The following is a 17,287-nucleotide window of genomic DNA, read 5'->3' as shown; positions in this document are numbered from 1 at the left end:
TTGCAACTTTGTCAAGCAAGATTTGATATAGAGAAATTAGTGGGAATAATGTCTAAAGATACACAATAAGGATTGGTTAAAGCTTTGGAAAATGGATATGATTAGAAATGGGATATTTGATTATGCTATTACAAAGAAGATGTTTAACTGTTTATGATTATGTATTTTAGTCTATGGATTGCTAATATTTGCTTCTACTTAAACTAAGACTCTCTCCCTTAATGTATGTAAAACACCAAATTATTAATGCATCCATGTATTTGTAGTGGAGTCGATCAAGAGTTGACTCATAAGTTGGAATATCAAATTTGGGTTCAAGTACCAATTTTGTTTCTTCTAATGCAAAGGATTAGACAGATTGATGCTTTTTGTACAGCTACAAGTTATAATTACAAATATAACAAATTGTTTTCCTATTAAAAATGCATCCACAAATCACATGTATGGAAAAATTAAGTCTATTCATACTATTAATAATATTTTTAGCTACAAGAACAACATCAATCATCAAATGGCAAGAATTATAACACAGAAGAAAGCAAGTGCAATTGAACACCTTGTCTTATATTAGACCACAATAACCATTATTCATAGTCAAATGTACAGCTATGATCACTACCATCAAAGATGTCCTTGGAATCTCAATATATCTAAGATTTTAGACAGTTTGACAATCTTTTTAAGGTATCAAAAACAGGATAATAACACCGGTACTTAAAATCTTCAATTAAATTGAAGCACCATTGTCGCCAATAAGGATGAATATAAAGAAGACAAGCTACACCCAAGAAGAAAATAATATAAGATCCGATAAAGCTTGCAAAGAAGACTTGAGGATCTACTTCATACCATTTCCCTTCACTTGCATTTGAAGATTTTGTTGGTGATCGATGTGACTCGTCTTCTCTGGTACAACTCTCTAGTGGTTGTCCGCACAGAAATGGATTTCCTTCATAACTACTCCTCCCAAATGTTCCAAACTGTGCTTTCATGTCTGGAACTTCACCCGATAAGTTGTTGGAAGCAACAGTGAACACTTCTATAAAGTTCAGATCAATCAATGCTGAAGGAATTTCTCCACTCAAATTGTTGTGAGAAAGGTCTAGACTCTCCAACTGGGCCAAATTTGAGAATGTTTGTGGAATGGAACCTGTCAAATGATTGTAAGACAAGTTCAACGCATGAATTGAAGATAGCTCTCCTAATTCCCATGGGATTCCACCTGTTAGATTGTTGCATGACAAATCCATTCCAGACATGTAATCAAGGATGCCACCATGGTAGGAGCTAGACCTATATTTTGTTACAAGATCAACCTCAACGTTTTGAGTACGTTCTATATGGATGTAATAGCTGTTACTTTCCGATTCTAAGAGCCTTTGGAATGTGGAAGCTAATGGAATGAACAACGGTGTATAACCACCATCGTTATAGACATAATGATCCGTAGTAAGTATCTTTCCAAAGGACATGTTGTGAAAGCAATCCGGTATTGTCCCAGAAAGAGAGTTCATGGAAAGATCCATTATGCCTATCTTTTTTAACCAACACAGCTGATTCGGAATTATACCACTGAAATTGTTGCTTTTCAACAAAAGGATTCTTAAGTTAGAAAGTGGACCGATTTCATTTGGGATCCTGCCAAAAAAGCTGTTACCACTAAGGTCCAATGTCAAAAGAGACGATGAATTGAAAATAGCTTTTGGTATTGGTCCTGTAAGTTTGTTTCCTTGCAAAAGTAGGTGCTTAACTTCTTGTAGATTCAAACAAGAAGGTAACGATCCTGAAAGTGAGTTATAAGAAAGGTCTACAAAGTGAGGTAAACGTAGATCACAAGGAATATTACCTTGGAAAGAATTTTTTCTCGCGATTAGACTCTCCCAAAACGTCATATTTCCTATCCCTCCAAGAATGGTTCCTGACATGTTGTTGTTGCTAATATCAAAAGAATCTAGGATAATCTCTTGCAAGGATACAACTGATAGAGTACCTGTAAATTGATTGTCGTTTAATTTCAGATATTGCAAAGATTCCAGCTTGAAGTGGTTTGAGAAAAGTTCACCATTAAAGCGATTATTGCATAAATTCAAAGTAGACAAGGAGGTGCAATTGGCTACCAATTCCATTGGTAACTCTCCCGAGAAATTATTAAAGGACATGTCCAAGTTCTGCAATTTACTCATGTCACCAATTGAAGACGGAAGATAACCTTCAAAGTTATTTCGGGAAAGATTTAGATATTGTAAGTGTGGAGTAATCTTTCCAATATTTTCTTGAAGTTGCCCATCTAAGTAATTTTGAGAGACATCCATCCAAGAAATACTCTTGTAGCGATCTGGTGGCATATGAAATTTACCTGTGAAAGAATTATTCTGAAGATTTAGAACTCGTAGTCCTGTATTGTTTTCAAGCAACCAAATCGGGAAGCCTCCATTCAACTTATTGTGAGACAAATCAATTATTTCCAATTTGTGCTGGTCAAAGAGAAACTTGGGAATGTTTCCTGTGAGCTTGTTCAAATTACAGTTAGATAGTACAAGGACCTTTAGTTGAAACGAGAAGTCCCAACTCACAGATTTTTCCGTTTCTATCTCAAGCTTGTTGCTTTCACTCCCTAATAGAATCACCTTAAGTTTAGAGTGATTAGCAAATATGTTGAATTGGAGTAGATCCTCAAAATGATTATACCTGAGATCAATGTACTCAAGTGATGTGGGGCTGGCTATCAGATATGAAGAGAAGTTTCCAACGAATTGATTGGTAGATATATCTAACAATCTAAGAGATGTCATATTGTTTAGGCATGTTGGAAGGATCCCTTCAAGCAAATTATCATAAAGTTCTAATTCTTCAAGCTTCTTCAATTTGCACAACTCTGTCAAAAGGAATAACATTAGAAATTTCTATCCTAATTATTAAGAATCAACAAGAAAAATCAGGTTTTAAATATGGGATTTTTGAAAACCAAAAAATAACAAAGAGTGAATTGTTAAGTTAAATCAACCATGGTCCTTCACCTTTTATCACATTCTTAATCAATTTTAGATAATTAATTACATAGGTAAGACTAACAAATTATATACACTTGATTCTATATATAGTTGATTCATACCTTTAGGTAAAGTGCCATTGAGCTGATTGCCAACTAATGATATAGCCTTTAATGAAGAAAGTGCTCCAATATAAGGAGAAATACTTCCGGTCAAAAAGCTGTAACTCAAATCTAAAATCTCCAGCCTACTGCAATTAGACAAAACTACCACAAATGAAGAGAGAGAAAGTGTCAATAAAATTAAAATGGCATACCGATAGATAATAAATAGAAAATCTATTTCAATTGCAACTTATTTTAGCTTTGAAATTAGATGACCAAATGTTTTACTCATGACTGGTAGACGTTCATGAAGTCGATTATTAGCGTGAATTAAGAATCCTAGTCCTAATCAGTCGGGTACTTGGATAATTTAAGAGTCCTACTTGCATCAATAATTCTCTTTGGAACCTATTAATTAGTCTTGCTCCTATTAAAAGAGAAGACTATTAATGAAAAAGTATGCTTGAGAAAATTATCTCCTTTGTGTTTGACCAAAGGTCTAGGTTCCTCTATAAATGCAAAGGTCTAGGTTTTCTTACTAATCTACCCGATTACTAATGGGTTCGCATCAAGTAGTTGTTAAAGTAATGGTTAAGTAATTAAATTTTTCTCTTCCTATCGGCTTAGCTTTTAAGATAACTGGTAATTTAACAGTAGTATAAAAGTGAGGTTGATTGTGTTTCTATAGCAATCACTGCCATTCAAAAATCAAAAGAAACCACGAAACCTCCAGTTGTGGAAGAAAGCAAAGAAGAAAAACACAAGGAGATATGAAACACAAGAAGATCATGTTAGAGGCAATTCTAGGAAATGAAAATGAAGGCAAGGCGTTTGCTCCGTAAGTACCGAGAATCAAAGAGAACTGGTAAGCCCATTTACCATGGCATGTACATACATGAAGGCATTAGGAAAAATCTTGATTTGTTCAAAGTAGGAGCTGATGGTGAAAGAGCATAGACGAACAACAAAAGAAAAAATAGAGTTTGTTCTTCTTCTTGTTTTGTTTGGCTCATAAAATTCGAAAGAAGAAAAAAAAAATGGTCAAACGAGAAGGACAAGGAGTTTTGTTAAAGATGAAAAAAGGCCACTGGAGTCTTCAAATGCCATCTGACAATGCCTTTGTTATTGTACTTTTTTTTTTTTTTTTTTTTTCCAGCATTTATTGTTGTTAATTGGTTTTCTTGTCTAGTAGTTTAGTTCCAGAATTTTATTCTGGAACGAGGAAATTTTTAGGAGAAACAAATGATGTAAACATAACTTTTTTGGTCTTGGAAGAGTTGTGTCAGAGTTTAATACGAAGTTTGATTTCGATTATTAGTAGAGTTAGAATTCCAGTGAGTTAATAGAGTCCGTCCTTTTCAGATAATTAGATGATTTAAGAGTCCTATGTGATTAATAATTCTCTTTGTAACAAATAAGTAATGTTAAGATTATTATTGAAGAAGTATGCTTGAGAAAATTATCTTCAAAGTTGAAATGAGAGGTATAATTGTAGAGTAATGGTATAATGGTTTATCTTGAGAGTAAACTAGTTGACTTTTATGTAAAATGGAACAATTTAATATGTACTATTTTTTTTTTTCTTCTAAATGTAAATACTAATTTGTCTTTTGTGCTTATTTCAATGAGTGTTGAATCACTTTTTTAAAAACTAAGGTAGTTATTTGTTTAAACTTCAAATCACAGGGACTAAAAATACATTTATCCCTCAAACTTAAGTCCTGCTCATTACCTTGGATTGTTAGGGGGCCATAGAAATAATTCCAACTTAAATCCAACTTCTCCAAGTTTTCAAAAGCCGATAATTCTACATAAAAAAAGAACATAGAAAATTTCAAATATAATTGGAACTGCTTGCAGTTTCTATAAAGTAACACTAAAGATCAACATATGTACCTTTGATTGGAAAGGATCCTTCTATAGCGTTCCAACTAAGATTCAGATTCTTAAGGGATTTGAGTGCAGGCAATGATTCTATGATGCTTCTGTTTAAATCGTTGTAACTGAGATCTAATGTTTTCAGGTTCTTCAATCTTGACAAGCTTTCTAAACCTGTAGTAGATTTATTAAAAAAAAGAAGCAAGTATACAGTTTGTAGTATTTAGGAGAAAAATAGTATTTTACAGTTTACAGCTTACTAACTAGATTTTCACAATTCAAACTTCTGGACAACCTTACTTGATAATCACAAGTATTCAATAATAAAGAAGTGAATAATTACGGAAAAGGTAAAATTAAAGAAGCTTTGAAATGATGATCATAAATATACAAGGAAGAAGGCTAGCGATAGTTGATTACCTGTAGTTGTATTCGACCATCCCAAATGATTGCCTGCAAGACTCAATGTCTTAAGGGACGCAAGTTCACTTACAAATGGTATAATGCTATAACCAAAGATATTATAACCAAGGTCTAATATCTCCAATTTTGGAAGTAGTGCTAGCCTTTCAAAACCTGTAAGAAAATGATTGGAAGACACAAAATAGAACTCCATCTTATGATTCAATACAAAAAATTCAAGATTAATTTGATAGAAATATTCTGAGTGATCTATTTCAAATTGGTTTTCATACTCTAGCTTGAACCTTATGATTGATGCTTCTAACCTATGGTTAAAAGACTCTCTCCATATATAATACTAGAGCACTTGCCTTGTAGTGGCAAGGAACCACTATATATAGTGATTAATCCTGCTTATATCAAGCTTGTTCAACTTTCTCAATGCAATAAGTTTGCATTCCAAATGAAAGAGAAATGAAAATTAGTAAGAAGTAAGTACAATGGAAGGTATCAAATTGTGCTCTCAACAGAATTTGTTCTCTATAAGTTAAAAGGCAAATTCTCTATGCGTCACACCCTGCATAACTTATCCATCCATGCATCCATGTGCGTCATATACCCACAAAATTGCTGTACTATATTTTTAATATAATTCTACAATACATGCATGCATGCCATTAATAGATAATAAAGAAATGAATATAATCACGGAATAAGTACCATTAAAGAGAGATTTGAAATGATAATAATAAATATAAAGGGAAAAAGGCCGGCTATAGTAGTAGAATAGCTTAATTCCGATGTATTCCAACGTTCAAAAGAATTCCTTGCAAGACTCAATGTTTTAAGGGACGTAAGTCCACTTAGAGATGCTATATATAATGTTATAACCAAGGTTGAATATCTCGAATTTTGGAAGTACTGCTAGCCTTTCAAAACCTGTAATAAGAACATTATTTGAATCCATCATATTTGCTTCGGTACAAAAATTTCAAAAGAAACTCGATAAAAATCTTGGGATCGATCTATTCAAATTGATATTCATCATTGATGCATCTAACCCAGGGTTAAACTACTCTCTCCATGACAGAAAACTTGCCTTGCTGTGGCAGGAAACCATTATAGCAATTCCCGCTTATATCAAGCTTGTTCAAGTTTCTCAATGCAATTAACTCTGCATTCCAAATTAAAGATAAATGAAAATTAGTAAGAACTAAGTACAATCAAAGGTATCAAACTGTAAATGCTCTCATAAGATATAAGATAGAAGAAATCGCCTTGAGCAGGAAGGCATCCTTGCAAGTTATTCCGAGTAAGAATCAAAGTTTCAAGCGATGTCACTACACCCAAGGACTGTGAAATACTATTATTATCAAAGAAGTTATAACCAAGGTCTAATATTCTCAGATTCCTTAAGCTTGACATCTTCTCAAATCCTACAAAAGAGAAAAAGAAAAAGTTACTGGTCGAATGAGGAAAATTAATTGAAAAAATGATGCTAATTGTCAACGTCGTTTGTTCACTACATAATTCTTATACTATACTTCTAAAATATTCATACAAAACATGCATGCCTTCAGACTTCAGTACGTATATGTGTAACAACCCATGACCATTCGGCTAATGGAATGCAAGAGTAATCTAGTTTTACATTAAATGGCTTTCATTTCATTTTAAGTATTGTGGATTTACTTAACATGGAAATTATCCAATGGTTTACTTGGAAGTGTAGAGGGTGAAGGAAAGTACAGAAAAAGGATAGGAGGAGAGGGAAGTAGGAAATTTTATTTTTATAATAACTTGAAGGATATATGTTTTCATATATGTTTTAATTTTAATTTTTTAATAACTTCAAGGTTAAAAACCCTGTGGAGAGGAGGGAGCACTCGCTTCCTCCTTTCCCCTCCACCCTACTCCCCTCTTCTTTCCTCCCTCTCCCCTTAGCTTATGCTACCGTGCCTCCATCCGTCCTCCCCCCGTGCTGCACCACTCTTCTCCTCCCCATAATCAGTTGGGCTTTAGATCTAGTTTTTCAAATCTAGATCTGTTGGGGTTATCCCACATCGGTTGTGGAAGGGGCTGGTGTTGACTTTATAAGTGTGAGGGAAAGCCTCACCTCTTGAGCTAGCTTTTGGGGTTGAGATAGGCCCAAGTCTACTCAACACTGGTATCAAAGCTCAGGTTTACCAATAAGTCTCGGCCCAATAGTCCACGGGAGAAACGGGTTGTCCTTGCTTCGACCCAGGGCCCGATGTGTGAGGGGGAGATTGTTGAGGTTATCCCACATCGGTTGTAGAAGGGGTTGGTGGTGATTTTATAAGTGTGAGGGAAAGCCTCACCTCTTGAGCTAGCTTTTAGGGTTGAGATAGGCGTAAGTCCACCCAACAAGATCTAGTCTACTTAATTGGTTTCGCTCAACCATGTGTCGGCCCACCATGCTCCCTAGCTCCTCAGCTGCCCATTGGCGCAAAACAGCTCTATCTTGTCCATCACACGCCGGCCAGTGCGCTTCGCCTCCCTTGTCCTGGCTATTGTAGCTGTTTGCTGGCTTTTTTATTGTTTTTTGAATAAGGATTTGACTTCTCCTTCTATATACTTTCATGAGCAATCTCTAGGGTGAAAGTTTTTATCCTGGCCTTTGAATCGAAGATGATTACTTTCGGTGTGAGGGTTTTACTCCCATGACCGAGAAAATAAAAGTTAGGAATATGAGCTACCTATGTATTAGGTTCAGTCTGCTTGGAGCAAATCTGTTCTATAACTGAAGTTTAGACATGAGTTAGTGAATTTTGAAGTTATAAATATGACTTGATTGTAAAACTTCTATATTTGTCTTTATGACATTGTAACCACATATATAGCTTTATTGTAAAAAAGAGACCTCGTAGCTTGTCAAAAGGCCTCCTGATCTCATTTTAGTTTTCTGGAGGTCTTTCACTTTTTTTCCATCAACATGGTCCCTCTTGGAGTGGAATTTATCCAAGCACTATCAAATTCACAGACAACAACATCAGTAAAATGTGATGCTTAATTAACCATTCAGACTGACAATATATATGTGTATGCTCCAACTCCAAGGCTGAAGAAGGTCCGACCCCTGGCTGTAATTATTAATATAATTCAGAATCACGCGGGACCCCCGTGATTCAACAGAAAATACCAATTATAAAACTTAATAAATTAATATTTGTAATTAAAGAAGTAAATCCGACACCTGCAATTCTTAATTTTATCACCCAAGAGAACAAAAGGGCTCAAGGAAATCTTTTCGCTTTTTATTTATTTTTGGGTGGAGGGAATTAGCTAGAATAAAGACGTTCATAATATAATTGTTCGATCTGCCCCCGTTATTTATGGAGGGGGTCGGTGGTATATATGCATAAGAAAGGAAAAGCAGAGGGGCGGGAGAGAACATACCTTCATTTGGTAGGCAACCACCAATTGAATTGGCGGATAGATTAAGACTTTTTAGCTCCTTCAATGGCACCAACATTGACACGTTTAGCAACCAACGGTTCTCATCATAACTATATTCATCTTCACCGCAATAATAGTCATCACGATTGTCATAGTAATAAGGATCATGGTTTAAGTTGTAGAGGGAAAGGTTGATGACATGAGAGTTGGTGGAGTTGCACGTGACCCTCTCCCAACTACAACAATCACTCTTTGCGTCGTCCATCCATGAGGGAAGAACATCTGCATGAATAATATTGGATTTCAGAAACGCCTTCAGCTCAAGCAGAGCAATCCTCTCTTCATGGAAGCAGCCTCTGTCCTGATGAAATTGAAGAAACACAAGTAAACCCCACAGCAAAGCTTTCACAAAACTAGGCCACTCCATTCTTGACAAAAATTGTTTCATTATTTTGCAACTATATAATAAACCAGTGTACACCGAAGGGAAAGGCCTCTCATATATATAGGTATATACAAGTTTGACGGTTTCATTTCCGAATCCATGATTAATGGGTCCACAGAAAAAGTTGTTTGTCCAAAAAATTATTTTCTCATGTGTAGAGGCGTGTGCGTGTCTATAATATTGGATAGTGTCTTCATTTGCTGAATCACTATTAAACGGTGTCCTATTAATGTAACATAGTTGATAAAAAGAATTTAATTATCCTAATTTAAATATTTAATTTTGAATGTTTAATGTGAAAACCAAAATATATATGTGCTTATTCCTAATTTTTTTTTTTCCTTCTTCTAGGCGTAGATCGTAGGCTTATAGCTAGAGCCTTGGTAAATGTAAAATCCTATTAAAGTTATAAATGATTTTTTTATTTTTTTTTTAAACAAAAGACTTGCGTTAGATAAGTGATTCGCACGTGGAAGATTCGAAGGCATCACTGGGTAACTCAACGACTAAATTCAAAAAGAAAACAAACGTTTGATTTTGTTCGATGACTTACTTTTGTGGTTTATATACATGGCAACTGAATTCACCATTTGTTAGGCTATTCTATCTAAGGCTGACTTGGTAAATTGAGATTGGTTTTGTAAAATTGACATGCCAGAAGATTGTCTAATTGAGATTGGATTCGGAAACTATAGACAGTCTCGTGGCAGGTCATATTTTAAGGAGTGACATTATAAGTATCACATAAACTTTCATATCAACTTGTAAATAATTTAGAGTAAAAATTGATCATAGTACTCTAATACCACTATAAATGAAATGTGATGATCTAATCAACCCATCAATGGTAATTTTCGAAAGTACCATTTGGGTATTTTCCGTTTGGGTTGGATGTGTCCAAACTAAAAGAGGTCAAGTCATAAGTTGGAGACTTAAGTAATTTTTAAAAGATAAAGTTTTCCTTCAAACTGGGTTGGATGAATTTTCTCTAACCTAATTTATAAAAATGACATATGTCCATTTTTTTTTTAATAGAATGTAAAATGCACATGAATTTTTAATATAATTTATTCCAACATTGTCTCTTCTATTAAAAAAACATGTGATTTTCACATGTTTAATGAATACATGTCATTTTTATAAATTAGGTTGAAGGAATTTTCTCCAACCCAATTTAAAAGAAAACTTTGTCCAGTTTTATAAGAAAAAATTTTAGTACTAGCTTCCTCACTCAAACAATGAGCATTGCTTTTGGAATCTGACCTAAAGCAGCAACTTTCACCCAATGTGTTGGTTTTTCCTAATTAAAATAAAATCATAATGGAGTTCTTCAATGCTAGTGGATCTTTTTGGGAAGTGATCGTTCAATCAAGATATAGGTTCTTAAGTTAGTAGAATGTCAATAAATAACTCTTAAAATTTTTAAAAAAAATATATGAGAGATAACACTTAATTGTCTCATATTGAAGTAGGTTGAATGAAATTTCCTCCAAATTAATTTGGAGGAAATTTATGTCATTTTTTTAAAATTTTGGGGATCTGAATTCTCTCTTTACTGGATCTGAATCCCTTCCAGTCCATTTTGAACTTGAGAGTATCCAGTTAATGGCTTGGATCTCTCTAGAGAGATCCTGAGGCCATAAATTGGACATTTGCCCCATTAATAATATATATATATATATATATATAAATTAAAATAATGAGGTGGTTGGTCACCTCCAAGGGCCAAATCTAAAAAACAAAAAAAAAAAAATTGTTTGGTCATTGGGGGTGGCCGGACCACCCATGTTGGGCCTCGGGGTGGTCCGGCCAGTCCCTATGGCCAAGATGGGGTGGCCAACCACCCCTTATTTTTTTCTTTATTTTTTAATATGAAATAAAATTTTATTATTATTTTTTGTTAGTGAAACAAGTGTCCCATTTGTGGTTCTAGGATTTCTAAGAAAAAATTCTGGTCATGAACTGGATATTCTCCAGTCCATTGTAGACTGGAGAGGACCCTAGTCTCTCTTTGCTCTCGTCTATCAACATTAAGTGCCAAATACCATTCTCTTTCAGCTCCATGTATTGCCCTTTTGAAAATAACATTCATTTGTGGCCCCTGATTAATCAATCCCCTTCAATATGAGCCATTGAATCAATCCCCTCCAAAATGACCCATTGAGTCTAAATCCTTGTGCATTTATGCCCACCTGCGAGTACCAACACCCATTTTCCAATTCAACCCTTCTAATCTCAACCTTCCATTCTCCCCGAATTTAATCCAAAAAAACGTCCATAATTTCAAAGTGTGAAACACCGAGGGTCCACCTAACTAGATTTTTGGTAAAACAGTAAATTAACCCAACTCAAATAGAGGGGCTTAGAGACTTAGAGTAAGTGCAGGTCCATTTATAAGATAGTACTTTGACAGAGAATGGATCATAATATAAATTACTAATTAAATGAATAATTTTTTTTAACAAAGTTAGAATGTGCGGAAGAATGGTAATTACATTTAAAAAAAGAAAAAGAAAAAGACTGTATTGGAAAATTGAACCAAATCCAAGAGAAGTCAACAAAAAGAAAAACGGAAACTGAGATTTTTTTTTTTTTTTTTGGTAATTATCCTTTCCCTCATGAACGACCACTCGATTACCATGTACTCCATCAACTACCAACTTTACATTACGACCCCATCAAACTGCCTTTTTGTTTTTAAAATCTCCATTTCCGTCAGTCAAGGTCGTTAGGTCGGACGGTCAACCCATCACGTGTGCGTAAAGTTGGTAGTTGATGAGGGTTTATAGTAATCGAGTGGTAATTCATGTAGGGAAATGATAATTGCCCCTCAAAAAATGCATATGCATTCAAGGCATGTGTTGATCGTCCAACTTAACGACCTTAACTGTCGGAAGGGGGCTTTGGTAACAAAATGGTAGTTTGATAGGTCATAATGTAAAGTTGGTAGTTGATAAGGGTATATGGTAATCGAGTGGTAGTTCATGGCGGAAAGAATAATTACCCCAATTATTTTTGAGTTTGAGAAAAATAGAAGTAACATAAGGCCTTCCTTAGCATGACTGTTGCCGAACTTGCCTTCAAGTGAAATTGATGAGGAATGGGCATTATATTCCAGCACATGTGCTTATGAAGAGTCCCTACTCAATTTCACTTTCATTATGAAGAGTCCCCATTTCAGAAGAGTCAGAAGGCTATCTCTGTCTGGCCATTGCCCTAAACCTTCAAACACGGCAATCAATCCCTCCTTCAATTCCCATAATTATTTGACCAAATAAGGATCACAAAAAAATATCTGTTGGTTTGAAGATAAGAAAAATATTATATTTCAAGAACTTATGAGAAAGAATACCAAGAACACACGTTGATATAGATAGCTAATAATAATAACTTCACAAGATTAAGATATAATAAGATTATTGACCATATCTAATAAATCAATATTTATTCAGATAAGCGTTGCAATACGAAAAGAGAAATTATTGGTGTTAATATTTTTCTCATCTTATCTTAGAAATTAACCATTAGATTTGTGGACTTATGTGAACTCCACATAAGTCAATGGTAGATCCCACAAATTTAATAATTGATTTATTGAATTTGTAAGAGAATATAGAGAAAATATGGACAAATTATTGACACTAATAATTTCTCATATCAAAACTGACTTGCATATGTTAGACTTCAACAACAAAATAACAATTTCTTAAAACCCCCATGAACTACCACTCAATGACCATATACCCCTATCAGCTACCAACTTTACATTATGATCCCATCAAACTACCATTGCGTTACCAAAACCCCCTTTCGACAGTCAAGGTCATTAAGTCGGATAGTCAACCCATCACGTGCGTGTCACATGCCTTGAATGCATATGCATTTTTTTTTGGGTAATTATCCTTTCCCCCCATGAACTACCATTCGATTACCGGCCATATACCCCCATTAACTACCAACTTTACGCGCACATGATGGGTTGACCGTCCGACTTAATTACCTTAATTGACGAAAATGGGGTTTTGGTAGTGAAAGGGTATTTTGATGGGGTCCTAATGTAAAATTGATAGTTGATGGGGATATATGGTAATCGAGTGGTAGTTCATGAGGGGAAATGATAATTACCCAAAAAAAGAAAAAAAGTAACCAATCAATTTATGAAAAAATATTAATTTATTAGATATGGTATACCTTATCTAATAAATTAATATTTTTTATATATTAATCTTGTGAAGTTATTATTATTATAAGGGATAAATATTGCAAAATTGGTCCTTATGCTTAGCTTAATTACAAATCACACACTCTCAGATATAAAAAATAATTTAGAGGTCCATTTAGTTGGCCTAAAACACAAATCACTCTCTGTGGTATAAAAAATAATTTATAGGTCCTCAGGGTAGACCAAAATAACAGTTTATTTCTTGAAATAAATTTTCATGCTTTAAAGACAAATGTCAGTATAATAAATGGACTAAACTGATTTTGTCCAACTTAATTTGAATTAAAACTTAGTCACAATTTATTAACTTGAATGTTGTTTTTATTTATTTTTCAATGTTTAGAAGATGTAATGGTCAAATTCTCACAAAATGCTCCCAAACCATGACGAGGAAGATGAAAATGAGAGAGGGTTACACACATAGTAAAATTTTAGGGATAGAATAGATTAGGTTAATTTACTTTAGCAATATAAAGTAGAATGAGGGATGATATTTAATCTTAGCTGGTGTCCTAAAATGATGTGAAAAAATTTTGTTGTCATTTTTTAAAGTCAGAAATTAATAATATCTGTCGCGTTTTTATTGGGTATGACGTGAAAAAGTTACGTATTCTGTTAAGTTACTTAACATAAATTGATTTTAGGGAGTAAATTGTTATTTTGGTCTACCTTAAAGACCTATAAATTATTTTTTATACCACAAGGAGTAACTTATAATTTAGGCCAACCTTAGAAACTAATTTTACATTTATCCCTTTTTATTATTAGCTATCTATATCATCCTGTGTTCATGGTATTCTTTCTCATAATTAAGTTGTTGAAATATAATATTTTTCTTATCTTCAAACTGAGAGATATTGTTTGTGATCCTTATTTGGTCAAATGATAACGGGAAGAAGGGATTGATTGCCGTGTTTGAATGGCCAGATAGAGTTAGCCTTTTGACTCTTCTGAATTAGGGACTCTTCCTAATGAAAGTGAAATTGAGGAATAGGCATCCATTATATTCCAGCACATGGGACAAGCACCTCCAGACTATTTTTAGTGTTTTTTTCCAAATATTTGTCATCTTACGTGAAAAAATGACTTCTACTGGCCCCTAGCAAAGTCAAGGTAAATTGTCCCCTACTGGTGAACGTGCTCATAGGGCTAACTAATAGTTTCTATCCACAACTACCATTATCTTTCTTTCTTTTTTTTTTTCTTTTCTTTTTCTTTTTTTATCTGGAAATATCGCAAGTATATTTGACAAATGACAATATCTCAAGTGCCACTAGCAAGCCTTAAATCATGCAATACTAGCTGTTGCTCCATGCGATATTAGACTCTAGAGCTTATTAATTAGTTTCCTTTCTTTTATATTGTAATCCCATTCTCACTAGTGTATATAATGTCTGGTAGAATAAGTCTTCCAAAGACGAAAATCTCTTTTTATCTTTACATTCAAAGTAAATACATGTTCATCTATCTTTAATCTACTATTGGAATTTAGTTTTTATTTTTTTATTTTTTTTTTATTTTTTATTTTTATTTTTTATGAAAGTAGCATGTGTGTGTATATATATTTATATAAGAGTTAAATGCTTTTTTTGGTAGTTGTGGTTAGAGCCATTATCAAATAGCTACTTTGGTTTCAAAATGTATTACATGGGATACCTGTGGTAAACTAAAATACCAACTTGCATCTTTGGTTCAGGTTGTCTATATTTCTAACTGAGATTCACATCAACACGCTTAAACGTGATACATGTACTAGATGAATTTTTAATATTTATTGAAACATTAAAAAATAAAAAGTAATTTTATTTTTTTCCTTTCTTTGGCCTTTTTCCCAATCGTTACTTCTGCCTATAAACCATAGGATAATAGTAGATATCCCAACACTTTTTTCCAAATCCATTTTCCCAAATGATCTGGTTCATTCAATAAATATATATATATATATATTTTCTTAAATGAATGTGGGGGGTCCAAATCATTTAGAAAGGGAATTTGAAAAAAAGTGTTGGAATGCCTAGCAGCCCTCTAAACCATATAATTTTCCTTAAATCTGGTTAAATGAAATGGTGAGGATCCTTATCCTTTGTTCTCTTCCATCAACATTAAATGCCAATTATCATTCGCTTTCAGCTACATGTATTGTCCCTTTGAAAATACCATTCATCTGTCACCCTTGATTAATCGCTTCCAGTATGAGCCATTGAATCTAAATCCTTTTGCATTTAATCCCCACATGCGAACACACATTTTCCAATTAACCCTTTTAAGCTCGAATTGTCCCCTCCACAAACGATAATTTTTATTTTTTTTATTTTTTTATTCTTATAAAAGTTTAAAGGCGTAATTACTAAATAAATATTAATAGTTCAAAGGGCTGTCCCCTCATTGCATTGTGACCCTGCCCGGCCAGAGGCCTATCCTCAAACCATAATTTTTTATTTTTTATTTTTATTCTTATAAAATTTTACTAAATAAATAATAGTTCAAAGTGATAAATTACATTTTTTCCTAGAAAATAATTACAAGCCATAAGTAAACTATCTAGCTACTAAGCAATTAAGCCTAGCTTTAACACACTACAAAAAAAAAAAAAAAAAAAGGTTCTCCAAGCGCCCAAAAAGAACTAGGGAAGAGAAAACAAACGCTGTGAATTGTAATCCCGGCATTTGGTGTTAACGCCGTGTTAAACAGTGTTAGCAAAGCATTTTCCTATCATTTTGAGTGAACACTGGTGAAGATAATCTCAAGGACGGTGTCTTCTACAAACGCTGAAGAAGGAATATGTGCCAGTGTCATCTGTTGACGCCGGCAAAGGAGGATGCCAGCGTCTTTTGGAAACGCCGGAGAAGGAATATGTGCCGGCGTCATCTGTTGATGCCGGCAGAGGAGGATGCGCCAGCGTCCTCTGTCGACGCCAACAAAGGTTGCTGTGCCGGCGTTTTAAGGTTTTGACGACCCTTTTTGCTAGGTAGAAACTTATGATGCCGTTTGGAGAGTTCTCTAGTACCATTTATAATGATGCATCATGTTTCATTATAGCAGGGAATTGTGATGTCAAAGGATTCGAGCGAGCGCACGAGGTAAGTAAATGCTTATAAACGCTTTCCTTAAAAATGTGCTATATGTCAGCTTACTGAACAGGTGTATGATATGAGCATGCCTATATTTTGTACAACCTGGTAACTGCTTTAATGATTGGTTGATAAGATGTATTGTATGATATGGTACACCGGTACGTGCAGTATAATGACCATGAGCTTACTATATAGACTTGATTCTATGGTCAAATTGTGTGTGGATATGATATATGGGCCTTGAATCTAATAATTATTTCGTGACCGGCGCAGCCTTAACGGGCGGGTCACTTAATAACGTACATCATTAGTAGTGTGGGCCACCCGAGGCCGGACTTGGTCGAACTACTAGTATTATGGACGGTAGCATACAATGGTCGGAGCACTAGCATTTTATTACATGTCACTCGGGACAGCCCCAACCCTGCAACCTTCTTGTACAAAAGCTTGCTTGCTTGTATTAATTTACTAACTAAACTTGTATTAATTTACCATAAGCTTGCTTCGCATTCCTTCTTGTACGAAACGTCATGGCTTGTACAACTGAAAATGTGTCTGAAGATTAAAACTTCTTTGAAAAAACTTGAATTAATGGGACAACGCGTGAAGATTTAGAAAAATGAATAATTGGACTTTGAAAGTTCAAAACATGGAATTTAGTGCTAGGATTTCCACATTGATCGACATGGACTGATTAGAACTTTTTTAACAAAGTAATTGGAAAATATGTAATGCATTAAAACATCTACATCCCT

The 17,287-nt window shown here is 34.2% G+C and overlaps 1 protein-coding gene across 1 annotated transcript; it reads right to left on the bottom strand.

The window, feature by feature from the left end:
• Nucleotides 1-650: 650 nt before the first annotated feature.
• LOC132162291 (cuscuta receptor 1-like) lies at nucleotides 651-9,240 on the bottom strand. The gene is made up of 7 exons (XM_088517761.1): nucleotides 8,792-9,240; nucleotides 6,652-6,810; nucleotides 6,474-6,548; nucleotides 5,393-5,548; nucleotides 4,991-5,146; nucleotides 3,113-3,256; nucleotides 651-2,875 (listed from the first exon to the last, which is right to left on the bottom strand). Exons 1-7 carry the CDS (start codon nucleotides 9,237-9,239, stop codon nucleotides 651-653), a joined length of 3,363 nt encoding a protein of 1,120 aa, XP_088373887.1. The 5' UTR covers nucleotide 9,240.
• Nucleotides 9,241-17,287: the final 8,047 nt, after the last annotated feature.

This window comes from Corylus avellana, chromosome 6 (assembly GCF_965113065.1).
Source record: "Corylus avellana chromosome 6, dhCorAvel1.hap1.2, whole genome shotgun sequence".
Classification (NCBI taxonomy): Eukaryota; Viridiplantae; Streptophyta; class Magnoliopsida; order Fagales; family Betulaceae; genus Corylus; species Corylus avellana.
This window is presented reverse-complemented; position numbering and strand designations above follow the sequence as displayed.